The sequence below is a fragment of the Fulmarus glacialis genome, unplaced genomic scaffold (genome assembly GCF_000690835.1).
Source record: "Fulmarus glacialis isolate BGI_N327 unplaced genomic scaffold, ASM69083v1 scaffold41907, whole genome shotgun sequence".
Classification (NCBI taxonomy): Eukaryota; Metazoa; Chordata; class Aves; order Procellariiformes; family Procellariidae; genus Fulmarus; species Fulmarus glacialis.
Genome location: NW_009222084.1, coordinates 1 through 12,780, shown reverse-complemented (window position 1 = coordinate 12,780; position 12,780 = coordinate 1). Strand labels below are relative to the sequence as shown.

General features: G+C 36.2%; 1 protein-coding gene across 1 annotated transcript; it reads left to right on the top strand.

The window, feature by feature from the left end:
- Positions 1–1,197: 1,197 nt before the first annotated feature.
- Positions 1,198–9,516, top strand: WTAP (Wilms tumor 1 associated protein; the record flags this gene model as incomplete). The annotated part of the gene is made up of 3 exons (XM_009581335.1): positions 1,198–1,376; positions 6,217–6,371; positions 8,293–9,516. Coding segments are annotated over 3 exons (918 nt in total), but the record flags the coding sequence as incomplete, so codon positions are not given.
- Positions 9,517–12,780: the final 3,264 nt, after the last annotated feature.

Genomic DNA, 12,780 nt, shown 5'->3' with positions numbered 1-12,780 from the left:
CAAACTTGCTGAGGGTGCTCTTGATCCCAGTGGTTACATTGATAGTGCTTTTGACTGTGCTGCTTGTCCCAAGTAAAGCAAAGTGCAGAGGGATTTTGCTGGTGATGCCTTGTACTGTTTGTCAGTGAAACTCTGTTGCTATGAAGTCTGATTGCAGGATTGTGTGTGTGCAGCAGGAGGCAAAACTTCCGACTTTCAATTAATGTTTCTTTTTTAATCTCATGTAATTTTGTTCACCTCTTGCTGATGAAGAAACGTGTATGATACAGGGAGCATAATAAATTGAATTTAAGAATGAACACTCTCTGTGTAGGCTGATGTGATTTTAGTGACTAGCTGGATTCTAAACACGTACTGTTCAGTACATTTTAAGATTGTTGTGATGAGATTAAAATACAAGAAACTTTCAAAAACATTACTCCTATTTAAATACATACAAGTTTTGACTAATGAATGCTATATTTAAAAGGAATCCTCTCACTCCTGAAATTTTGATTGTATTGTAAGTCTTCTGGGTTATAAATTATAACATTGTAAATCTTTTGGGTTGTGGTTATTGCAAGAGAATCGAATCCAACCAAAATCTGTTCAACTGATGTTAATATTTCTAAATTATTTTGTTTAAAAAATAAACATGCAAACTTGCATCATAAGTGCCTATCGCATTTGCAAAAAAACTTAGACGTCTGTAGAAACCCTTTTAGTAGTTGCTTAAAAATATTACTTGTTAATATTATCTGTAATGTTCCATAATAACTTTTACTGAAGTTCTATGGAAATTAACGATCTGTTTTAAGCATATAACTCTTTGTATATACCCCCCCTCCCCCCCCCAAAAAAAAAAAAGACAACAGGCAGATAAAAAGAAAGGGAGAATTATAATGCTCCAATCATTGCTTTGGTAAATGTAAACTGACATGTAGAAAACAATTTGAAGCAGAGAGAGGGAAAAAAAAATTGGCCTTGAAAGTTTAAGCTTGGCAGGTGGTAGGATGGGGGATTGGGTGAATACGCACATTGATAGGGTGCAGGTGGGCAAAAGTGTTTTTTATCCTGCCTTTTTCAGGTTACAGTGTTGAAAGAAGGCAAGCTTCCTCGATGTTACCCTTGAAATAACTACTTTTATTTGTATATAAATGACTTTAAAGTTTTATTTAATACTGTATAAATAACAGTCTTTTTTCTTATTTTATGCAGAATCAGATTCAGTACCTCAAGCAAGTCCAGCAGCCTAGTGTTGCCCAACTGCGATCAACAATGGTGGACCCAGCCATCAACTTGTTTTTCCTAAAAATGAAAGGTGAACTGGAACAGACTAAAGACAAACTGGAACAAGCCCAAAATGAACTGAGTGCCTGGAAATTTACGCCTGATAGGTAAACAAAACAAATACTCCCCAGTCAAGACTTCCCTGACAGTCCCACTACGAGAATGCTATGGTGGGACAGCCAAGTACTCGTTTCCACACCAAGACTCAGACGTTTTGAGGCAAAAGCCACATTTTTATACTGTCCAGCTTGTAATGCTTAATGTAAAACTTACCAGATGAACCTTGTGTTTCAGCTTTTTTCTCCCCCTTTGCTTCAGAGGCCTGACGGCGTCGGACTATTCTGAAGAAATGGCCATCTTCGAAAAAAAATCTTTTCTAGAACATGTAGACATTTGCAAAATTGTTCTATTTGAAGAAAATAGAGGGAGAAACAGAAGTCTTAAGTCTGTGGCACACTGTGTCTACAGACAGTTTGGAGGAGAGAGAACCTAGAGATTATAAATCATGAATTGAACATGTAAAATTCCCGTAAAATGTAGAAGTGGAATATGCTTCGCTCTTAACCTTGAGCCTAGTGACTTAGAGACACTGTAAGTCAGTTTTGCCAATAAGACTGTGGACTTCCTGCTTGTTCACTGAACTGCTGGGTCAAAACTCGATGAGGTGAATTTTGCGTTAAAGAGTTTACTTGCTAACCAGTTTTGAATAGCCATGAGAGTGCTATTTGATATCACAACAGTGGTAGTGTACACATTTGACTGTTTAGCCTTTGGGCTCTCTAGCACTTGACGGAGCCTTAAGTCAATGTTGCTAAATAATGAACTGTTTTCTGGATGGTTGGTAATACTGTGGACGCCTCAAAATTAGGACTGTACGAAAATGTACATTCTATCTAATTGCAGGTTTAAAATTGTTGGAAGCAATATATATTTGATCACAACTAACATGTGTAAGAAAAACTGGTTGTGATAAGTATTTCACTGCATGTTTTCATGCAGAAATGAGAATTTTTCAATCTTCTATACTAAGAACTGATCTCAAATGCTCAATACAGAAGGCACACGATGGCATCTGTCTTCAGTGTTGGTGGGGTGTTTTTATTCCTTTGTACACCTGGGGTTTTTTTGTATTGCACTTCTATATAAAATGTGCCTTGAAATAGTTGTAATATATAGTTCAAGGAACACTGCTGGTTATACTGTTGTATTGTGAAACTCTTGGGATGAACGAGAATTGAACAGGTTGTTATTTCTGCATCGTCTCGTTCTCTGAATACAAAGTCAGTATTTTAACAAACCAAAAAAACTTAAATGCATGCATTTTCCTTGGTGGAATCAGTGAAGGAGCCTTTGCTACTCTATTGATGCCTCTGTTCTGTTGTCCCAAGTTACTTGTAAGAGTAGCAATCCGGGACAGGTGGGAGTGCATGTCTGAGGTGTGTAAAGCGAAATGCAGATTTGGTATAGCATTTATGTGTTTATTTTTTTCCTTAGCAAATTGAGTTCTATTTAGTAATCTGAGGTTTTTATTTTTAAAAGTTGGGCAACATTTTATGACTCAGTCTGATCCTAGAAAATTCAGTTTTAAATTAAAAAAAAAAAAGGTATCCAGGTGTCACAGAAGGTGATGTATTCTAACTGTTTTGATGACTTTTACTAAGATGGCATTACGTATTTTTTAACTCAGAAGTATATTAACTCAGAAGTATCTTAACTGTTTGTGCTTCAGATGATACGGGATCGAAGAGTAGTGTACTTACACAGGTTTATTTTTTTTGCATGAGTAATGACTTAACAGCAAAAGAAAAACCTACAGAAAAACTTTACCTTTTTAAAAGTGATACATCTGGAATGATTTTACTATAGCAGTATCTAAGATTTTAATGATCTAGCATCAAAACAGAGGTAAGACTTGCATTAATAAATTGTTAACATGTTACCAAGCCATTTGTAAAGCTCACTATAATGTGCGGATAGAGGCATGCTGTGCAAATTGCTTGTTTAACTTGGAGTTCAGAAAATTATTTAATACATTTAGATACAGGTTGGTGGTTTTCTTAAGTCCTCAGGCTCTAAATGCGTGGGTACAACTGAGGAGAGACAAGTAACTTACCACTTTCTTTCAAGCAAAAGTATCAAAAGATAATTTTGTTATTTCTGTAGCTACAATGTACCCTAATATGCATCATACAATTTTAAGTCAGTGGTGTGAATGTGCATAATTAATGTATGCAGCAGCTGAAATACAGAAAATTAGAGTTATTTCCTGGTAAATAATTGAGGCTGTCTTCGTTAACTGGGTTAAGATGTTACTGATTTTTATTTCTGGAAAGGTAAAGAAATGATGACTCATGTAAAGTATTTATAGAATTTTTTTCATTCCCCCCCTTTTAATTGCTCTAATTGTCCATCCTTGTATGCAACTACTCTTACTTCACGGCATCTGACCTAGTTTTTGGAAGAGGTGATGCTGTGATTCAGATCACTAACTGGTGTTCTTAGGGCAACGTGTTCACTGCAACCCTAAGAGGTTGGGTTCTGGGCCTTAACCATAGATAAGGGTGTACAGCATAATCATTGCTGATGTCTGGAGGGAGAAATAAAAGGGCATGTAATCAAAGGAATGGCTATGCTAAGCTATTTCAACCATCGTTAAACACAGAGTATACACTTGGATTAAAAATTAATAGAAATGTCATTTGCAGTAAGCCTAGTACAACAAACACTAGTCTTCTGAAATTTAACCACTTATATTCTTACAGGTTCTGTTGCATGTATGTTCAAGAGGATTTGTGAAAAAATTCCAAATTTAGTTTTACAGCTAATAGGAGTTATCTTAATAGTTACTGGATTTTATATTCTTGCATGTGTTGTCTTTTTTATAAATTGCCACGGGAGGTTACTTGGTGCCATACTAGTTCAGAACATCTGGAAAAATTTGATGGGAAGAAATAGCATTATAGGTAACTATGCAAATTTCTATACAGGTAATAAATATTTTACATTTTGGCAGGAGTTAACATGAAGAAATTAATGGGATTCTAAAATTGTCCCAATTCCAAGGTAACTGGTACTTGCTAATTCTACAGTTGACATTGTTTTGTGAAGAGAAAAGCATTAAATGACTTAAGCGCTGTGAACTTCTTCAACTTGTAGTCATGATGAATACCGTAACAGGAATTTGCAAATGGCTAAAAATCATTGCATGTCTGCCTAATAACTTTTGGGATATGTCACATTGGTTATCTCCAAAGTGGTCCTGCTTTACACAGAATGAACATCTCTAAGGAAACTTGCATCTTAAGTGTGCGCCTGGGACTGTATTAGGTCAGCACAATTTAAACTTCAAGGACCTGGCATTGGACATCACATCAAGAAAGAAAACGGGTTGCTGCCTTTAGCAGAGTTTCAGGCTTCCAGGACTTTACACAGCCAGATTCCTTCTGGAGCAGCCCATCTGAAAGATTTGGGAGAGTCAGTTGAAAAATGTTAAATGGGGCAGAGTTGGCAGAACTTAAAAGTTGACTAAGGCTTGAATGCTTAAAAGGTAGTTGATAAGGAAATTATTATTTTAAATTCTTTCGGTTGGGTATTTTGGTTGCAGGAGAGAACCGTGGCTGTGAATTGTAGCAGAAATTTCCTGTTCTACTTTTTTGATCCTCAAAATTTCAATCTTTGTCACTTGTTTAAAAGCAAACAAACAAAAAATTAAATGACCTTCCTGGTCTTGAAAAGTAATGCAAGTCCTGCCATTGAATTCACAATAAACCTGTTCAAGTTTGGGTTGGGTTTTTGGGGTTGGTGTTTTTTTTTTTCTTCGTTGGCAGAGCTTACACTTTTGTAGAGAAGAGGACAGCTTCATTATGTTGCTGAGCCTGTTAAAAGGAGAACTGTTTGTGGTTGCTATCCTGACTTTGGCAGACCAAGAGTCTTAAAGGACTTTAATTCTTCTCTTTTATGGAGTCAGCTGTATTGCCTATATATTAATTTGCATACTACTTCCTATAATGCTCTACAATGCAATTTTTATATTGAAGATTAAAGATGTGTGATGTTACCCATTTAGTAAAGAAAATCTTGTCAGTTCAAAATATGTTTTTCCTGCGTGTTTCCCATTTCTTTCAGAAACTGGACATCTTAATGATCATTACTCATTATCTGAAATCTGTCATTCTAAAGGAAGTAGATTAATAACATACTCCTTCCTTAATTTCCTGCCAATTTTTAACTACATTTTATTTTCTCCTCACCATGCAAGATGTGCTTAAGAAAAGCTGACCATAGAAATCATGAAACAGACTGTGTACGTTACTGTCAAATATATAAACTGAGTTGAAAAATAGACATCTAATTTTTTGAACAAGAGTACCTGGACAGCATTCAAAAGAATGTCTAAGCCTCTTAAAGAAAAATGGATGTCACTATGAAAAATGAACATGGGGTTTAATATTCTACCCCAAGCAACTTTCTTCTCTTCACCCAAATTTAAATATTAAATTTTACTAGCACAATAAATGAAGGTTTTTGTTTATAATTCAGTTTACACATAAAATTTTATGCAGTGCTTGATCTTTTGAATTACAAAATTACATTTTGAAGGCACATCTTTAATCAGATATTTAACTCCATTGAGAATTAGCACATGCAAGATTGTGCATACTGATAATCCAGATGTTGGTATCAAAAAAAGAACAATATGCTTATTCGTATTTGCAGTAATAAAACTTGCCTTCCACTTTATGGGACAGCGACAGAAGATCAACTGGCGTTGGAACAGCACGTGGTAACTATAGGGAGACTTTCTGCTATGACAATTATGTTGAGGCATAATGTTCCTTGAATTGTGACATGCAGAAATTACATCTCCTTTTTGTCTGTAATTGTGATTGAGGAAGATTACTGAAGGTTTTATATGCATTTTGTGATAGATGGCTCTTTCCTTTGCAGCCAAACAGGCAAAAAGTTAATGGCGAAGTGTCGAATGCTTATCCAGGAGAATCAAGAGCTTGGAAGGCAGCTGTCCCAAGGACGTATTGCACAGCTTGAGGCAGAGTTGGCTTTACAGAAGAAATATAGTGAGGAACTTAAAAGCAGTCAGGATGGTAAGGGATTTTTTTAAGAAAATGGAAGATGCCTTGCACTTCTGCTAGTTTCATTTCCTGATGATACACATACTGTAAAACCATCTTTGCCAGAATGAAACGGCAATATCGAGTACAATTTGACAATTGTAAGTCTTCACTGGTAGTCTTTATTTAACAAAAAATATAAAAATAAACAAACTTAACTTTGGGGGACTGGTGGGATTTGCAGCTCCAGTAATGCAGTGTTTGAATTTGAAATTGCCAGATTTCTACTGTAGGTCTTGCTATTTAATAAGGAACGTTTAGACTGCACACATTGTTGGTGAATTGGTAAGATGAAAGCTGTTAAACGTTGCATGAAGCTAAGCATGCACTGAGAACAGAATGCTTGTTAACTCTGACTCATTTTGAAATTAATTTTAAAAAATCAACAACTTTTTAACAATGCCTAAGTATAAAAATAGATTTTTTTTGTTGTTGTTTAGGTAACTCAGATGAACAAAAATACCTCATTATTGCGTTCACAGTCCAAATTTTACAGCATTGTAAACCTAAATTGAAATTACCTATAAACTCTGACCTCTTGCATAATCTAAATGGAGGGAAAAATGCAAATTTAAAAAATCTTCAGTTGAGAGTTCTGCCTAGAATTAGTGGTTTTTTGGCAGAATGTTACAGAGTAGGTTATCCGATTATTACAATAAATCTTGGGACATGAGCTATTTAGACACATAAAGCTCGATATGTTCTTGTTTTATAACTGAAGTCCATAAAATAGCACAGACTTGATTTGGCATTATCCAAGTCTGACATATCCTGTATTTTTAAGGATTCCCCCCGGCCATAGGATCATATTTTTGAGAAAGTAGCAGTATAAAATAATATATAATAACTAGAATTCTTAAGGTAAATTATTCTTTCTGTAATTACATGTTGTTGGAATAGTTACCCTTTTGCTTCTTAAACACTATTTCGATAATGCACTTCATCTGAATTTATCAAGTTCATAATTGAAGCAAGCATGGACATTCTTTAAAGATTTCTGCTCTTGAATGCAGTATAGTAAAGTAACCTTCAGAACTGAGATGTTTTCTTAGCCCCTATTGCTTCTTTCTCCATATGAACAAAGACTAGTAATCCTGCAATATCAGTTTTCCTAATGATTTTTTTTCCATAGCAGCAAGAACATTTTAATTTTATGAATTTTTACAATAATAAGCAGTTTGCATTTTATTTGCTCCATCATATCAATGATGCAGTTGAATTGAAGACTAAGGGATTCAGTGTTTCTTTTACTGTTTTCAGGTCAAATTTGTTTTGCTCCAAAATGCAATCTAATTGTAAAATCCTTTTTCTTGGTACATAAGTAATAAAACACCCTGTGGAATTAGTTAGCAGTTTTTTTGGTAAAAAAGTCTTTCTTTTAGTGTCCTGTTATGCAGGATTTAAAGGATTAAGAGCAGTAAGAGCTGAAATTGCCTTGAAATGTGACTAAAATCTTTGTTTTGTCACTGAGTAGGTTTTTGTAATTATACAGATCTATTATATACAGGTGCGGTTCATGGTCACTTTTACAGTATTTCTGCTAAGGTTTTATACTTGAGTAAAAGTAGATACATGAGGATTTACTTGCAAAATACTAATTGTTGGAATTGAGCTGTTTTCCAGATATCCTCCTTTCTTGCCCAGAAATTAGTTTCTTCTCCTATATTCTCATATATTCTGAGTAGCAGTATAATGAGTATGTAGATAATAGTTAAGCATTTCCTCCTTCAGAGGCAGAGTATCAAAACCAGTGCATACCTGATGGCTGAAGAATAGTCTGTTGAAAAATCGCAGCATAAAATGTTGAGTTACAGGGTTTTAATTTTTTTGTCTTGAGATTCAAGCTATATATGGGCTATTAAGTGTTTGCAACAAATGTGTTTTCTTTATATAGAGTTGAATGACTTCATCATCCAGCTTGATGAGGAGGTAGAGGGTATGCAGAGTACCATTCTAGTTCTTCAGCAGCAGTTGAAGGAGACTCGCCAGCAGTTGGCGCAGTACCAGCAGCAGCAGTCCCAGGCCTCCAACCCAGGTACCAGCAGGACTCCATCTTCTGAGCCCACAGACCAGGGAGAGGCTGTGGGTAAAGACTGCAGCCGCCTAGCAAACGGACCAAGCAATGGTAGCTCCTCCCATCAGCGGACATCTGGGCCTGGATTTTATAGGGAGGGTAGCGGCACGGAAGATGACTTCCCAGCTTCTCCAGGGAATGGTAATAAGCTGTCCAACCACTCTGAAGATAGAACTGGTAGAGGAGGTGGTAGCTACATAAACCAGCTCAGTACTGGGTATGAAAGTGTAGACTCTCCCACTGGCAGTGAAAACTCTCTCACTCACCACTCAAATGACACAGACTCCAATCATGATCCTCAAGAGGAGAAAACAGTGAGCATGAAAGGTAACAGAACTGTGGGTTCTCGTCATGTCCAGAATGGTTTGGACTCCAGTGTAAATGTGCAGGGTTCAGTTTTGTAACATTTTTCTGCAACATTTTTATACAGTGTCATTTAAATTGGGAGAGGATACTGTCCAGAAGCCGTTTAAATTAGTGCATACTTGTCACAATTTTGCCTTTTTGTGGGTTTCTTTTTGCTTCAATACCTCTGCCACTTTGGAAATTTTAACAGTTAATTACGTTGAATGTTGCTAAAAGGACGTTTGTGTAGCTCAAGTTATTTTTATATGAGTTAATGTGAAGTTGAAATGGAAATTATTTCCATAAAGTATAACATAAATGATGTCTGTACAAATCTGTGTATATCTAGAACCTGTGCTGTGTAAGGGCATTCTTACTCATACTGTTATACTTACACCACCTTCAAGATTTGTCATAATAGCTGTGGGTTTATGACTGCCAAGTTTGCCCAGTACAGTAGTTTTATCACTAAAAGAGGGACTTACTGAAGGAGTCCTGTAGTAGTTTCAGTGTTAATTACAGTTTTTCCCACCATACATCTGTGCATTTTCTCCTTAGGTGACCGAATGTTTATGAATTGTGTGCATAGTTACTCAGTTTTTAAGAACTGTTGTATCCTGTTTATGCATATTGCTCTGTGACTCCAATATTATCTTACCTGTACTGACCAAACCTAAATAAAAACTTTTAATAATGTAATTTCCTCATTGTTCTGCATTGGCTTACAAGGCTTATTTGTATGCAGTGTATTTACAGTACTTGCTTTTTTTAATTGAATTTGTTTGTGTGTCAATCCTGTCTGATACAGCTTATGCAAATATCTGAAGTTACAGGTGTGTACTATCATACTAATTTCAGGCCAGCCTGATAGCACTTATTCTACAGATTTTGTCCTTACTGGCAGATAAGGAGGGAGGGTGGGGGGAGAAGGAAAAAAGGAGAAAGTTATTAAAAGTAAACCTTATAGTTGGAACCTGGCTTTTATAAAGATTTTAAAAAAAAAAAAAGTATCCAACAGGTAAATACACAAATTAAACTACAAAACTTTAAGGAGTTAGTAATTCAGCCTCTGAAACCAGGTGTAACTCCTGTTGTTTTTAAATGCCTGCTGACTTCCTAACAGGTGCAGAGAATGAAAAAATTACCTTTAATTGAGCATATTTCTATTGTTCAGTAGCAATGAGTTATGAATTTCTCAGAACCTGAATTTCTGGTTATTATTTTCTATCTACTAGTTTAGTGATGGTAGCACATAAGCAAAGAGGTGGGAAAGCACTGGCTTTTAAGCACTGTTCAAAGGGAAAATAGAAGTACTTAGTATACTTTTGGGTACATTTAAGTCCAGTTTCAACATTTTTCCACCTGTGAATCTTGTAATTACTAGATAACTAATAAAATTATCTCATGTAGCCACTAAAACAATAGTAAACAGCTTATAGCTTTGCAATTCACCGTGGAAACAGTGAAACTCGTGTTTGAAAGCAGTATTTCTCCAAAGTTCTAGGACATACTTGAATTTGTTTTAAACTTACACAGTTATAATAAATTCCTAGACTATATAAGGGTTTCTGTGGTACCATTTTTAAGTGGTCTATTATATGAGCATTAGCATCTGCAGTAGTATTGTCCGAGACAAATGGATGTAATTGCAATACTACTAGCTGCTGTCATCTGTTAGACATGCTAGTCCGTGTACCACTGCTATTTTAATATCATAGGGTTCACTTCAATGTATTAAAGCCACTTAGTAGTTGTCACTGGAAGCGTAAATTCCATTGGTGATACCTGGTTTTTTTTTGAACATTACCTTAGCCCTTATTGCCTGAAAAATAGTAATTATTAGTTGAATGCATGAAAGGGAAGTGACAAGTATCTATACAAAAAAGTACCAGCATCTGGCACCAAAGTAATTTCTAGTTTACAAAAATCCCTGATGGTGATCTAGATCTGTAGTTGCTGGTGATACTATATTTGGTTTTAGTATCATATTGCTTGATTATCCATAGCGTGTGTATATGCCCATCCCAGATCCTATACATGGTAGAATATAATACTTGTAAGAAGCTTAAAATGCTGATAATAGATTATAACAATGGCTTTATCTGATAATATAGATGGTAAAAAGCCTTGTGGGGAAATCTCTGATCGTGGTTCAAATCTCAGTCTGAAAGCAACTCATACCAAGAAAATGGTAGACAGCTTTTCACCTAGTATAAGGAATTGGAAGGATGTAAAATATCTTTGGAGTTACAGTAATTGCTATTGATTGTGCTAAGGTTAAAAAAAAGCATAGCTTTCAGGCGGTGACAGCGTGCTACTTGAATCTGTCAGTTATAGGACATTCATTTCTTAAAACCTCATATAAAGATGATTTTAATTTTCTCAAGAGTGTGTGGTACTTAATTTTTAAATAGTAAATTAAAGCTTAGCTAAAGAGCTAGAATCAGAAATACAAACTATACTCTCAGACTAGAAGTTAGCTTAACTTGTTGAAGGAACAATTGCAAGGCAAGGTCTTTCTCTGCTTAGAGGGTATCTTCTAAATAAGCAGTCTGGGGTGTTTTATTTGTTTGACTTTTTTTGAAATGAAAGCAACTCAACAGCTGCACCAGTTAGTAACAAAATGCATCATATAGTTGACTTGCTTTCTTGGAACACTTACTGCAAAGCATTAGTGAATTGCAGTATAGTAATACATAGAGAAATGCTAAAATGAGTAATATTCATGTTCTTGCCTGGCTTTCAATGCCTGTATTACGACATTTAACAATCCTGAATGTAGTTGGTTCATTTTAACAAAAGATGACATTTCATTGATCCACCAATAAATACAACATATTCCTCTTTAAAATTAGGTACTGCCTAAATCTTTCTGTATAGATTTTCAGCATTCAGGGAAAATCTTGTTTCCAAACCTCCTGTTGATTTTGGGACAATTCACCTTTTATCCTATCTATTGATAAAGCAGTTATTTTCACTGCTGATTTCTGGAAAGTACCACTGGCTGATAGTTGAAAATAAATTAACATGGTTTTCTAGGGTCCTTCAAGAGTTCGGGGGACGGATACACACTACTGTACTGTGCTCACAGTGGGCCGAGATTACCTGTGTAGGTCTCTCTAGGTGGATTTCTTGGCAATTTCCAAGATAAAGTAATTTATTTTCAAGATAAAGTAGTTTATTTTCAAGAAGGTTTTCCAGACCTAGCCCCCACTGAATTTTTGTAACGTGTTTTTATAGTCTCATAAATGTGGGTTCTGTAAGATCTTAGAATATATGTTTGTTTAAAAAGACAAAAACCAAAATATTGAGGGTTTTGTGGTAGCAGAGATTATTTCCATACAATTAAAATTTTACCTAATGTTTGTCTTGTCTGCAGAGTGCCTCCTAACACTGAGGGAAGAGTTCTCACTGACCTTTCTGGAGAACCAATTTTTAATGTGTCTTTGAACTCATTTGCACTAACTACACCGATTATTTTAGCTGATGGGGTTAAGGTACCGGAATGAAGGATTTTCATCAGCACTAAAGGCCGTTGAATTGCTACCAGGGGGAAAACAGATGTTGGGAAACAAGATGCGCACAAAAATGAGGACAGGAACAGAAATGAACCAAGAAAATAAGTCGTAGACAAAACAGCTGAAAAGGTATTTGTAAGTGTTGCTGCTCCAGTCAGTAAACTGACAGAAACATTTCTTTGGCAGGCAGGTTTTCAGAGCTGTCTTGTACTGCTGTATCCTCTCTGGTGCCCAACAGCCGTACAACAGGCAGAAGCTCCTGGCAGGCAATTTTCTGCTTGCTAGAGGCTCCTCTTAGGCTAGTCCTCCTCCTTCGCTTCTGAGGCGGGCAAGGCCCGACACCAACCGACCTTCCACGGGAGCGAAGCTCAGCCCCCTCAGCTTCGCCCGCCCTCGGCGCCGCCGGCGGGGCGGGCGGTGTCGAGGGCGGGAGGGTACGCGGTTG